Source organism: Rattus norvegicus, chromosome 4 (assembly GCF_036323735.1).
Source record: "Rattus norvegicus strain BN/NHsdMcwi chromosome 4, GRCr8, whole genome shotgun sequence".
Lineage (NCBI taxonomy): Eukaryota > Metazoa > Chordata > Mammalia > Rodentia > Muridae > Rattus > Rattus norvegicus.
This window is the reverse complement of record NC_086022.1, coordinates 119,733,598-119,748,301: the sequence shown is the minus strand read 5'-3', so window position 1 is coordinate 119,748,301 and position 14,704 is coordinate 119,733,598. Positions and strand designations below refer to the sequence as shown.

General features: G+C 37.5%; 1 protein-coding gene and 1 long non-coding RNA gene across 12 annotated transcripts in view; one reads left to right on the top strand and one right to left on the bottom strand.

Annotated features, from left to right (window-relative positions):
* Alms1 (ALMS1, centrosome and basal body associated protein) overlaps positions 1 to 14,704 on the bottom strand; it is a 100,387-nt gene that overhangs the window by 35,170 nt on the left and 50,513 nt on the right. For 7 of the 11 annotated variants that reach the window (NM_001106604.2, XM_039107348.2, XM_039107353.2 and 4 more), the window contains 4 exons: positions 13,848 to 14,077; positions 11,549 to 11,674; positions 5,384 to 5,539; positions 445 to 579 (listed from right to left, as the gene is read on the bottom strand). In NM_001106604.2, the coding sequence (NP_001100074.2) occupies positions 445 to 579; positions 5,384 to 5,539; positions 11,549 to 11,674; positions 13,848 to 14,077 (647 nt within the window). Of the gene's footprint in view, positions 1 to 444; positions 580 to 5,383; positions 5,540 to 11,548; positions 11,675 to 13,847; positions 14,078 to 14,704 lie in introns of those variants that run through there. The other 4 variants (XM_039107349.2, XM_063285807.1, XM_063285805.1 and 1 more) reach the window with 2 other exon arrangements.
* LOC120102325 (uncharacterized) lies at positions 539 to 4,741 on the top strand. Its single transcript, XR_005503678.2, has 2 exons — positions 539 to 629; positions 1,672 to 4,741. It is a non-coding gene; the product is annotated as an uncharacterized LOC120102325 (long non-coding RNA).

Below are 14,704 nucleotides of genomic sequence, written 5' to 3'. Positions count from 1 at the left end.
AACTGCAAGTACCAGGGACTTAATAGCTGGGTAAGAAAGTGGGCTAGAGGCAGATCTGCCCAATACAGGCCGTGCAGTTTATAAATATACAACTGGGTTGTGTTTTCTTGCATGGGCTTAGTGGGGTTGGAGATTTAGCACAACAGGAGAGTATCTTGTGATGCTGAAATTACTGAAAAGGGAAAAGGCCAGTTAAGCCAATTTCTGACAATAAAATTACTTTGCATATTAAATTAAAAGTTCTCCAGAAATATCTTGAAGAGTTTCTAAAATGTTAACATTATCCATGCCAAAGTCTACAAAAACAGTCACTAGCAACCCTCATAGCAGGATGGGCAATAGGGACAGAGAGAGACATAGGAGTGCACACTGCTCCTTGTGACCTCCAAGCTTTTAAGGAGAACAGAGGCTATCAGAGCCTAAACTACTGGTTCAACTAACTACCTGCAAGGTCCTTCTCCTGGGATGGCATTTCTTCAGGTCCTGCCGTCTCGATCACAACTCTTCTACTGATGATCTCGTCTTGGTTTTCCTTATAGACATTCTTATCCCAAGTTACAGGCATTTGAACTGGGGCCTCTGGATAAGAGAACCATCAATCCCAGAGAGAAGATGAAAATAAACAAAAGGTAAGCAGCCATCCTATCCACCTACCCCTCCGACCATTATAAATGAGGAGAAAAAAGACATCTTAGGCTCTCTTTTGGAAAACTCTTAATATGAACCAGAAAGCTTGCCACATCTTTCTGGGCAACAGCAGTTTAAACAAACACTTTTTAAAATAAACACTTTAAAATTTACCAATAAGTCTGATGCAACCACAAAAATATGAATCAAATTATGTTTTTCAAAGTAAAAATATAGATTTAAACAACTCCTTGAAGCTCTTTGGCCTTTTCAAAGCTTCAGTTAACTTCAAGGCTAATTAATATATCATATAGTCAATAAAAATAATATCTAAATTTTATACATGGCATAATCTCATGCAGTTATAACTTTTAAACCTGGTCATATGTTCTCTCTTATCTCTTAAGTGCCTGTGTTTCTCAAAGAAATCAGAAAGTTAACAATGAAACAACAAAGAATCAACCTTGGCTTTATTTACTCATCCTTATTGCTATTACTTCAGTCCTAATTTTTTTCTCCTAGCTGTCTAACATTTTTCATATTTTAGACATATTAGGAGCCTAACAAGGTACTGACAACTTGGCTTAAAAATAAAATAATATATACATGACTCCCTTAGTAGCAGCCTTTGTACTGGACTTTAGTTTCTCTTAATCTCTTTAGCAAATTGCATTAATATTTAAAAGTACTACTAATGATAATTTATACTAATAATTCATCGTATCTTAAATATCTATTATATAAAATATGCATCACTATATGCCTTAAGAGCATGCCTTCTGTTAAATTTGACTGAGATTTAGCCATATTAATGTGAGTTTAATATATACACTATTCTTTATCAGTTCATCAACTGATCGACATATGGCTATTTCTGTATATTTTTTATACTAAAAAGCAATAGAGTGAACATTCCTATAACATTTCCCATTGATTTTACAAGCTGAAAACATCTTTTTCTAAATCTATGTCTTGTCTTTTAATAGTTTATATCTTCTATGCACCAGGTTTTTCATGTTAGTAACTTCATCTTTGTCCCCACAGATCTCTATTTCATGGACTTGCTTAAGAAACTCTGGACTGAGGACTGGAGAAGTGGCTCAGTCTCTGGAGTGCTTGCCTGGCAGCATGTCTGAGTGACTGGGCTTGCTCTCCAGCCCGCCGACGTTGGGAGTGGTGGCACGTGCCTGCTGAGGTGGGGGGCTGGAGGCAGTTATGCTTTAGCCGCATTGCCAGTCTCAGTGAAAGGATGAAGCTGTGAATGGCCCCACAGTCATAAGGGCACGTAAACTCTAAGATGTTTCTCTTCTTATCACATACAACTATCATACATTCTTGTTCAGTGTTCAGATAGGATGTATCTGATTTCTTATTTATCTTATTTCTTTCTCTGTTATCAATTTTCTAAGAACTACTGATGCTCATCCTCAAGATTCAAGGATTGGCACACTATCTCTCTTAAGTTTCCACACTCATAAACTTGTTTCTGGGCCACACTCTGCTATACTCTTTCAATTTTGGAAAAAAAATTTATTTTTTGAGATTATAATATAATAACATTTTTCCCTTTCCTTTCCCTCTCACCAAACTCTCCTGGGTGGGTAGGTGGGTGGGTGTAAAGGTGTGTGTCTATTCCTGAATATATAAATATAGCCTGCTCATTCTTTTTTTTTTTTTTTTTTGGTTCTTTTTTTCGGAGCTGGGGACCGAACCCAGGGCCTGCGCTTCCTACGCAAGCGCTCTACCACTGAGCTAAATCCCCAACCCCTAGCCTGCTCATTCTTATGTTACTTGTATGTATATGTTTCCAGGGCGTACCAGTTGGTACTGGCTAACTAGCTGGTGTGCTCTTCTCTGCAGAAGACTATTTCTCCAGCCCTCAGCATTCCTCAGCTGGTTGTGGTTCTAAGGTTGAAGCCTTATAAGCTTTCCTTCCATGCTAATATGTCTACTTTTATTGTCTTTAGTACACCCATAGGTAAGTAGTTTTCATTCCGCATTAAGAAAATGTCTCTTTACCACAGAGGACATTATAGAAACCACAATTGATCAACGTACAGAGTTGTGTGGCTCAGTCCCCATTGATCTATCGATAACTCAACTCCTGCACCCAAGCCTCAGGGATCATTGCAGAAGACAAGGTGGAAGGATTGTAAGAGTCAAAGGACCAAGATGTTTGCTGAGAGGGTCAACCTCCTAGACATATCAGACACTACATCCTAAAGTCTTACCGACATGGCTGCCTCCTAAATGTGTTTAATCCCTTACAGATAATATTTAACAAACTACATATAGAGTTCTGATGACCCATACAGCAGGTTCTCTTATGAATCCAGACATTAATTTAATGACAAATGACAATTATTACTATTCTATAATTCTCTTAATTATGTAGGGCTTCCGTAATATATTTAAATATAATTTTAGAATTTTCTTTATGGTAGTCTTACATGTACTTTAGGCTCATTTGTAATAACCCTATTAGTTGCATATCTTTTTAAAAAAATTTTACTATCCTAGAAAACATTGCATAGAAATGCAGGAATTATCACCAATTATCAGACAATGTGTGTACAGCCTTCCCCAGGTCAAGAAATAAAATATAAATAGAGGCCGACACAGTCCCCATCCTTCCTTCCCAATTTTTTTCACACTTAATTTAAGATTCATACAGTCTGGGGGCTGGAGAAATGACTCTGAGGTTAAGAGCACTGGCTGCTCTTCTAGAGGGCCAGAGTTCAGTTTGTGGCAACCATATGGTGACTCATAACCATCGATTACGAGATCTTGTGCCCTCTTCTGTCATGCAGGCATACATGCAGGGGAAATACATAATAAATAAATAAATCTTAAAGAAAAAAAGATTTGTACAATCTGAAGAGGAAACCAGAGTATATAATACCCAATTTTAAATAGAACAAATTCATCAGAGATGTCTGAACTTTGTATACACTGTTTGAAAAGTTTGTTACATTTGTTACATATATTTACTTTCTTCTCTGTGCCATTAAGTATTTGACACCACTACAAGTTATTTATTCTACTAAACAAATATTGGCCACATGGGTGGTTTCTAGTTTGGAACTATTACAAATAGGGCTTGAAGAATATGTGTGGGGCTAAAGGTATATCTCAGTGGTAGAGTGCATATTTACGCCTAATTGAGGCCCTAAATTCAAAACTCAGCAACACACAGTCAGGATACTAATTTACACTCTCACTAGCAGTGGATGAGTACTTAGTCTGCCCTTGTAACAGCATAGCACTTTTCATTTCAGACATTCTGAGCATAGAAAGCTACGGCTATCTTAATCTGTATTTCCAGATTATCAACAAAGTGAAAATTTATATACAATTATTTAGTATTACATAATCTCTTTTATAGAATTATCCAGTTCTTTTGCCAAATTTCTATCGCCTTGAGTGTCTTCTCCACACAATCTGTTCTTTACATCAGGATACCTTGTATAGAATGCATAATTTTCACTTCCACTCTGTGATTTGCTTATTTACTGTTCAAATTTTATAGAATTCTTTACTTTAACATACCTTATGTAACAATAGTTCTCTATATGGTTGCTGGTTTTACTTTTTGTTTTGTTTTGTAAAGAAAAATCCAGTTTAATGAAATTTTTCCTTTTCTAAGATTAAAAAGGCACACTCCTCCATTTTCTTATAGAAGATCTAGCTGTCTGTCCATCTACTTACTATTAACCTATGCTTCTATATTTTGGTCTGGGGTTTTTGGGAACAGCATATTGCTAGAACTAGTGGCTTTCCTGCAATTTTAAATATGTTGCACTTTTAGAAAATGACTGTCCTCGTAGCAATGAATAGCCTAGTAAGGGCACCTGTGGAAGGGGAAGCCCTTGGTCCTGCCAAGACTGAACCCCCAGTGAACGTGATTGTTGGGGGGAGGGCGGTAATGGGGGGAGGATGGGGAGGGGATAGAAGGGGAGGGGGAGGGGTTAGGGGGATGTTGGCCCGGAAACCAGGAAAGGGAATAACAATCGAAATGTAAATAAGAAATACCCAAGTTAATAAAGATGGGGGAAAAAGTAAAAAAAAAAAAAAAAGAAAGAAAGAAAGAAAGAAGGAAAGAAAGAAAAGAAAATGACTGTCCTCAACCTAAAGAAAAAAATTGAAAACTCGGCACTTTGAGCAGGCAGACCGGGTGTCTGAATGAAGCATCCGAGATGGATGGGGACTGAAGCAAACAGGAGAATGGATGTCCTGTATGTAGGAAACAGCCAGGGTTCCGCTGAAGGTGACTACTGTCATAGAGGAATGTATGCTAAAAGTTACCAGACATTCAGATTTTTTTTCCAACAAGCCCAAAATTTAATTTTCACAAGTTGGTACCAAAATATAAAATAAATTTAAATTTCAAAGATCATGTGAACTCTTAACTCCTTGTCAAATTCTGCCTAAAATTCCACTTTGTAACATCTAACAGAGATAAATCCATAAGAATTTTAATCAAGATGTTTTGCTAGTTAGTGTTCAAATAAGCTTGACTTAGTATTTCCTTTCAACAGGTAAACTACATTTTATTGATGTTGAAAATGAAGTTTACAGTTTTCCAACCTCTCTGAAGCACTTTAAATATTCTAACATTTTACTTCCCAGTGTCAATGTAATAGTAAAGGAGAAGGTTTCCATGACAAACAAGAAAATAGATAAATACAACAATATTCTCACTTCAGATACAAAGGTTCAAGAAACAAACTTGGAAACACACAAGGTCACTCATTACCTGCATTACCTTTCTGAGAGGGTTGTTTCCCCTTTGATGCAGCCCTCTTGCTATAGATCCCTTCTTTGTGCTTAATGTTTACAGTGGTGGAGAGGTCATCATCTCTTGTGCCTAGCACTTGAGGTGGAAAGTCTGGGGCAATAGCATCATTGGAGCCTACATAAAATTGAGAAAGAATTACAGTTAACACTAAAACAGTCTTGAAGTCAAGAAAGACATTTTCTTTTCTTAAACCATTTTCAGGAAAAGAGCACTATGACAAAAATGTTGTAGGCCAATTAGAAGGTGTAAATCAAACTGAAAATCAGAGACAGCAGAAATTACCAGGCAAGGAAGCAAATGACATAAGACATGACACAAAAAGTGGAACAATGATGGTTCAGAGGACAGTTGCCACCCAGGAAAGCTACTAAAAAGGAAAATGACTGCGGGATGTCTTCTGGCATGACCATGAAGGCAAGCAGACATGTCAGACGGTACTATACAAATGCACACAAGGCATGTATAAGATAACACACACTGTGGTCACGCTGGACAACAGGATATATTGAACAGGACTATTTAAACATAACCACAACACAGGGCATCCTAATCCAATACCATAAATTTTACTGTATGTGGAATGTAATGTCAGTCAAGATTATTTTTAATCATGGAGTAATCCATAAGCTTTGACTTAGAGCTCGTCATGTAACTCAGAGATAAGAGCATACATATATACCTAGTCTGTATGAGGCTCTGAGTTCAATCCCCAGAACCATAAAATTGAAAAGAGAAATTAAAAAAAGACAAAAACTGAAAGGAATAATTTACCCGACAAAGATCTGAAAGACTTAAACTTTAAATGTCTTTCAACATTCTTATATATACTGACAAGAGAAACTAACCTGTTATTCAAGTCATATCTGATAGGCAAAAACCATTTCTGGACATAGAAAGACTTACAATAACTACAGCTTATAGTAACTAGAGAATTCTACCAGACAGTTTGTCTTTCTACCCCAGGATCCCACACCTTGCACATTTACTTAACTCCTAATATTGTGTAGTTAATATATATGTAATAGTAATTAATAATATGTATATGACAAGTTTCCCACCCACCCATGTAGAGCAAGTCTGTGGATGACCTGGATCTTCTCAGCTTACTTGGTTATCATTTTTTAGCCCTTGCCTCTCTGCCAAGTCCTATTACCCTTTCTTCTGCCAAGTGCCCAGTTCTCCTTCAGAACTGGGCCTTTACCCTTCCTAGATACATATGACTTCCAAGGAATGGGTCATAAAAAAATGCTTAAACCAGCCCTAATGGCATACGACTTTAATTCCAGCACTTGGAAGGCAGAGAAGCAAACGCGAGTTCGAAGCCAGTCTGGTCTACACAGTGAATTATAGGACAGACAGACACACACACACACACACACCCTGCAAGCAAGCTTATTACTGGCCAAGAGTTTCCTTTTTTTTTTTTAATGCTTCAAATTCTAGCAGAAAAGGATAAAGGTAGTTATTATACCATTTTAATGGAAATTAGTGTCCTGTTCCTTCTTTATACATTTTAAGTTACTATATATTCTAACTCAACACAACTCTAATTGCTGGTCATTCTCACAAATCCTTTTTTATAGCAGAGCACATGTCAGGAGTAGCAACACAATCAGTCCGCTACCCTTTTCCCACAAGAGTGGTAACTATGTGACTTGGGCATGACTGAGAGTTAGAGTGGATGAGCAAGAGAATGAGTGGCAGCAGAGCTGAGAGGCTCTGGAGAGGAGTATAGACAAACGTGTGCACAACGGAGAGCATGTGCTTATTGTCCAGTACCTGTGTGGAGCTGGAATATGTGTGTGTGTGTGTGTGTGTGTGTGTGTGTGTGTGTGTGTGTGTGTGTGCGCGCGCACGCGCGCGCGTGCGAGTGCCTGCCCACATGCTAAGTGTCATGCAAGATGCAAGCAAACTGAAACTTTCAGGAAATAGGATACCAAACAAACCAGCTTTTTTTTTTTTCTTTTTCTTTTTTTCGGAGCTGGGAACCGAACCCAGGGCCTTGCATTTGCTAGGCAAGCGCTCTACCTAGAGCTAAATCCCCAACTCTGCAAACCAGCTTTTAAAATAACAATTTTTACCAATCAGATGAAGAGTCAATCAGCCTAACTAGAGGAATAAAATAAGTCTCCTCTTTAACCCTTATAAGCAAAGTACCACGCTGACCAATCTGCTTCCCAGGTTCTGACGCCTGGCTCTTTGTTCCAGCTTATGAAAACCAACTGTCCTGCCATGCTCAGCAGAAGCATTTTTCTAAGCAATTCAATTCAGTCTTTGAACTGCATTTGTATAAACTATAAACACTTTAAAACAACCCAGAAGTTATTTTGTGGCTCAGACATAAAGGCTACTTGGAACATTAAGGCAAGAGTGTCACAGGTTCAAAGACTGTCTGGCTATAGAACAAGTTCAAAGCCATCTTAGGCAACTCGGTGAGATTCTGTCTGAAAAGAAAAAGTTAAAAAGAAAACCAAAAGCAGCGGAAGGTCTAGGGATATAGCTCAGTGGTTCAGGAACTGAAGCAAAGGCTCTCTTGTGCATGCTTGCTAAGGACTGTGCTACCTAGCACGGCACTTGACTGGAGCACGTTAACAACTTTAAGATTCACTAAGTCAAAGAACAAATAATGCAGCATGTATCCGAATGCGGTTGCTTGACAAAGCCCAAGTAACACTCTAAGTACACTCTGTGTTCACCTACTCATGCTGTCAGATATATAGAATCCACCTTTTCATCTATAAACATGGGTACACTGGTGACTGAGATCCTGTTTTTCTTTCTTTGAAGCAGAATTGCTCAGACATATGGTAAAGTCTGTGCTTACAGTTCTGAAAAAATTGCCAGGCTGTTTTCTACAATGACCAACCACTTACATTCCCATCAGTACAATCTTCTCAGGTTTCTTCACAGTCTCCATCAACACTTGTTTTATTTTTAAAGGAATTAGGAGTGATTCTAATATGTGTGCTGTGTGGCCTGTAATGGCTCTGGGTCATCCTTGCCTGTGATGACAGATAAAAAGTACCTTTTCATGTATTTGTAAACTAATGTGGATTTAGGTTCTGTGAGTGAGCATGTATACATCAGTTATTTGGTTTTTTGTTGTTTAAGTTGTGAGTTCTTCACATTTTTCTGGATATTAACTCCTTATCAGACATATATATGGTTTGGAAATATCTTCTCTTCTCTGTTACACATTGGTGAAACAGGCCTTGAATCCCAGAACTACAGGGGAAGAGGCAGAGGGATCTCTGTGAGGCTGAAGTGAGCTCCAGGTCAGCCACAGTGATATATTAAGACTCCCTAAAACAAAATACCCTCTAACTCTGTGAATTATCTTTTTCAGGATGGGATATCCTTTGGTATACAAACATTTTGAATTAATTTTCTATTTCTTCTTTGTTACCTAAATTTTGCATATCATGTTAGTTTATGAAATGATTTTAATTATCAAGCCTCAGTTTTTGTTTGTGTCTCTAAGGGAGTGGAGGTTAGGTAGGAGTCAAACCTAAGGCCTCATGCCTGCAGGATATACATCTATTACTAAGCCACGCCAGAACTCAATCACCAAGTCTTGAATAAAATAAAATCCCTTTAGTAGTTTTTTCCTGTTAAAGACAAAAATAAAATTAAATTAGCTTTTCTTAAGCTAATCATCCCAAAATACCTTCAATTTTGTTTGTTTCCCCTCCATTCCAACAATTTCGTACTGGCTACACAGACAAACACACACTGATCAACATCCTCCTCATCTGTCTTGAATGTGCAATTCTTTGATCTGATTCTTCCTTTGGGTAAGTTGTTAAGTAAACTTTTCAGGACTAGATCATTATACACATTAGTAAAAAGGTCTTTTTTTAATGGCCATATTGTTTTATGAATATGCACTAAAGTAACAAATACATCATTTATATTCTTTCTCCACTAAATATATATCATTTTCAGCTCATTTGTGAATTTAGTATTTTAAGGAAAAAAAAGATAATCTTGTCCCAGTAACTAAACAATTTAAGCTTAGGAGCTGGAGAGATGGTTCAACAGTTAAAGGGCAGAGGCCAATCTTCTAAGACCTGGGTTCAATTTCCTGCGCCTGTATGGCAGCTCATAATTGTCTGAGGTTGCGTCCCAGGGGGTCTAGTGCTCTCTTACGGCCTTGAAGAACCCTGCATACACATGGTGCCCAAGCATTCAATAAACACTCATACACATAAAATAAAAAGTTTTAAATGTCTTAATCTTACAGATTTACAAGCTTTGTAAACTAAGCTGTAGACCATGCACTCCAGCCTCTTGTTATTGATTTGTTAGGATTATAAAGATGGCTCAATCTACATGTCATGTTCTGTGTTTTGAGAGAAGAACACTTCCCTAATTAGACCCTGAATATTACTTCTGCTTACATTGTGCTGTCTACAAAGCAGTTCCTGGTTGGGAGCTAACTGTTTCTAACACATCTTATTTCCTTATGTTCCATTTTTGTTTTTCCGTTTCTTCAGTGCTTTTTAGGCAGTTTCAAGTTGCCCACATCGCCAATTCAATTTCTTTCATGTTAATTTTAACCCTTTGTTTATATAAAAAGTATTTTAAAATGTGAAGTCAAATTTTACGTTTTATTTATTCCTGAACTCTCCTCTTAACACATTGAACTATTGGGCTGGAAAGATGGCTCAGTGGTTTAGAGCATTTGTTGTTCTTGCTGAGGGCCTGGGATTCACTGCCAGCATCCACATGGTGGCTCACAACCACCAGTTCCAGGGGATTAAACCCCCTCTGCTGGCCCCCTTAGGCACCAAACACACATGTAGTATATATGTACATATATACATGCAGGCAAAATACTCATACATATTTTTGGTTTTGGTGTTTTGTTTTGGTCTGTCTGCCTCTTTCTCCCATGTACTACCACCACCCAGCACTCATACACATTAAAAAAAATAAATAAAAACTGCCAGGCATGGTGGTGCATGCCTGTAATCCCAGTACTCTGGAGGCAGAGGAAGGCAGATCTCTGAGTTCGAGGCCAGCTAGGGCTACAAAGGAACCCTGTCTCAAAAACAAAAACAATTTAATTGAGATATTATTCACATAACATAAACGTGTTTGACTCAGAAGTATTTAATACACTCACAACCAACACTAGTATACCATTCTATAATTCTCATCACTCCACAAGGAATCCCTTACCATGTCCCCCATCACCTCACTGTCTGCACAGCTGTCTCTGTTTCACACATTCCTTTCACATCAGCGCACAGATTACATAGCTGCTTGTGAGCGGCTTAAACTATTTATTGCTCACCTCTCCCATTAGGTTAGTGTATTTTAAACTGTCATTTCTCTGTACTGTTGCATATATGTTATTCATGTACAAACTGTCTCTTCTACCTGAACTTCATCTGTTGAGTTCCTCTACAAAATAAATTTGTGCTTTTCAAGTCGAAAATTATAAATATGCCCCCCTTCTAATAAATTCAATCTCTTTAGAATGTTCTCTAGCTGGTAAGAATGTTTTTATATTTTTCCTTAGTTCTTCACAAGTTGTTTTATTTAGATTACTAAACATATTTTAAATAGTTAAGAATTTGTGTAGTAAGTCCAATGTCTGGGATTCCTCAGGTACTTCTCTCCTGTGTATTTTGTGTTTTGTGTTTTTCCTTTATAATTTTTTGTTGCAAACTGGACACTTAAATAATTTAATATAGCAAAGGTGAAAGCCAGATTCTACTCCCACCTCAGGACTTATTGTTTTATGTTGTTTAGTAAGTTCTGAACCAGATGTGAAGACCACACTTGACTGCATATGGCCATGAAAGTTCCTACTGGATTAGTGTGGACGTGAGCGAATCCCTGTAAGAAGACTGCCTCAAACAACTGAAACCAGTAAGTCTTCACGTCTTTGACTCTGTGCTTATTCTAAAGGGGCTTTAACTCCTACACAGGCAGCTGTCAACTCAATTTTAGCCTTTTTTTTTTCTTACACAAAGTCTCAAATAACTCACTTATTATGAATCAGAGGTTGGTTAAGGCATGAAAACCTCCATATTTGACTAAAAGATTTCATAATCAACCAGCCAGTACACAGTGTTTCCAAAAATAAAATCTTGAATAATTTTTGCATAATACCTGAATGTGAGCTCTCAACAGTAGTATCTGATTTGGAATCCAGATATGACGGAACTGGTTTTAACAGTGGAACATAGTACATCTTCGAACTACCAGATGGCTTATATGGCAACAACACAGGCTGGGCTGAGAAGGTAAATATCAGAATTGTTAGTAAGAAAGCACTGACTCTCCAAATACACACCAAGTACTTTTCACCTGCCAGGCAGTGCTCACATTTCTTAAAATACATGAATGAGGGGCTGGAGAGATGGCTCAGTGGTTAAGAGCACTGACTGCTCTTCCTGAGGTCCTGAGTTCAAACCCAGTAACGACATGGTGGCTCACAACCATCTGTAATGAGATCCGATGCCCTCTTCTGGTGTGTCTGAAGACAGCTACAGTGTACTCATACAGAGTAAATAAATCTTTTTAAAAAAAATTGAATGAACTAAACATAAATTCATCTTTGCTTTCAACAGTAGACAGAATTCTAGAGATAGGAAATACATGGCAGTTAATTAAAATATACAAACAAGTTATCTAGTATTTTAATAAGTTCCAAGGTATATATGAAATTTAAAAAGACATCAGGGGTTGGGGATTTAGCTCAGTGGTAGAGCACTTGCGTTGCAAGCTCAAGGCCCTGGGTTCAGTCCTCAGCTCTGGAAAAAAAAAAGAACTCAACGAAAAAGACATCAAAGTAATTACAAAGCAAAAAATATAAGATCTGACTATTCAAAGATCATCAGACTTGGGGAAGGAGACGGTCAGTGGCTCTGCTCTTCCTGAGGTCCTGAGTTCAATTCCCAGCAACCACAAGGTGGCTCACAGTCATCTGTAAGGGGATCCAATTCCCTCTTCTAATGTGTCTGTAGACAGCAACAGTATACTCATATAAATAAAAAAATAATTCTTTAAAAAAAAAAAAAGACCATCAGTTTGATGTAGACTCTATCCATGTTTTTCTTCTGTTTATACACTCGTTATCATAAAGTAAAAGTTTCAATTCAGTTTTTCTGTTTTATAATAATGAAACTATTCATACACAGAGCACTCAGATATAAATGTAGGAATAAATTCTTTTTTTCAGTTAGGTCTCCCTTCTTGTGCTTCTGCCACCACCATGAATGACAGCTACATGTTCTGGGAAAACACAAATTTTCCATAGCCTGACTCTCAGAAACAGGCACTTGGAGGCACACCTAAACTACTTTTGCTACCTGGGGCCAAACTCCAACAGGCTCTAAAGCCTGAGATGTGAAAACAAATGTTTGTTACTTTAAACTGCTGAAAATGCATGCACACCTGTGTGTGAGGGTGTGCATGGGTGGATATATATGTGGTAATGATACAAACTGGTCTGGGTAGGACCTGGTACACACTAGGTATGCACACACACTATAGTTCGGCTACATCACCAGCATCCATTGGAGATTGTTTTTCTTTTCATGTATGTGGTTATGTGTACACATGTATGTTCTTGTTCAGATGTGTGGGGGTTCACATGTGTTCAAACAGCAGGATTAGTGGTCAACCTGAGTAGCAGGTGGTTGTTTCATAAGCAAGAAATACACTATTGCTATGCACAATTAAAGCCGTATTACTATAAACCAAATGCCAATAAGTTCATCTGCCTGTCTCAAAAACAGTTCTTACGTACTAACTATAATTTTACAAAAATCACTGGACTAAAGTCAGCCAGGCAGTCATAGCAGCATGAATTCCATATACTCTTATTAACTCTATTTAAAATAAATATGAGGGCTGGAGAGATGGCTCAGTGGTTAAGAGCACTGACTGCTCTTCCAGAGGTCCTGAGTTCAATTCCCAGCAACCACATGGTGGCTCACAACCATCTGTAATGGGATCTGATGCCCTCTTCTTGTGTGTCTGAAGCTACAGTGTACTTACATACATAAAATAAATAAATATATCTTTAAAAAAGTAATTAATAAATAAATAAATATGAGGGCTGGAGAGATGGCTCAGTAGTTAAGAGCACTGACTGCTCTTCCAGAGGTCCTGAGTTCAATTTCCAACAACCACATGGTGGCTCATACCATCTGTAATGAGATCTGATACCCTCTTCTGGTGTGTGTGAAGACAGTTACAGTATACTTATATATAATAAACAAATCTTTTAAAAATTTTTAAAAAATATAATAAAGATGAAAATCCCATTCTTTTCACAGGTATAAAAGCAGAAACTGGATACGGTAATATTGTAGCATAACACTGATATTAAAAGTAGGTTTCATGATGAGAAAGACATTATTTTATTATTTTAAAAATAATTACATCAGTTGTAGCTTCTTACCGTCTTTGCCCTGAGAAGCTGTGATTTGCTGCCCTGAGGAAGAGGAGGCAAACCTGGATGGATTTTGGGTCGTGGGGTATGGAATGTCCTGTCCACGATCATCAGCATTAATAAAAATTTCAGATGAAAATGTCATCTTTTCTGGACTTTCTGTTGTTACCTGAGTGACTGCATCAGATGATAACATTCCAGAGGATGTAGTAAAGGGAGCCTTATTCTGTTCTTGTGAACTAACAACAAAAAAGACAAAACAGCTCATATCTTTGGCAAGAAATATTCAAGTAATTAGGCAATTGTACATATAGTGATCTCACATGTTAACAACCTCTTTCCATAGTCTCATTCGTTTTCTAAGATTCATAGTAAAAAGCAATCAAGCATGTTTATTATTTATTCCCAAATCGTTTTAATATATAATACTTTATGTAATTTAACTAAGGAAACAGTACTTCTTAGTTGAAATTAATAGACTCATTTATTTAATTTCACAATTACTATAAAACTATATTAAATGCCCAGAGGATACAAAGATAAACATGAAGTAAAGTCTTCCCATAAGGGAACCATAATGATGGAACCAGAAGTTCTAAAGGGTGTGTCTGTGTGTGTTTAATCAAGATTGTTGAGAATTCATGTTAAGTAAATGAATGATTGGGGGCTGGGGATTTAGCTCAGTGGTAGAGCGCTTGCCTAGCAAGTGCAAGGCCCTGGGTTCGGTCCCCAGCTCCGAAAAATAGAAAAGAAAAAGAAAAAAAGAAAAGTAAATGAATGATTGAATAAACAAGCATCTAGGAAGAAAGGCTAGTTTTGCTTAAGAAGAATTCCATAGACCATGAACATAGCTCTCACCAAAGAGG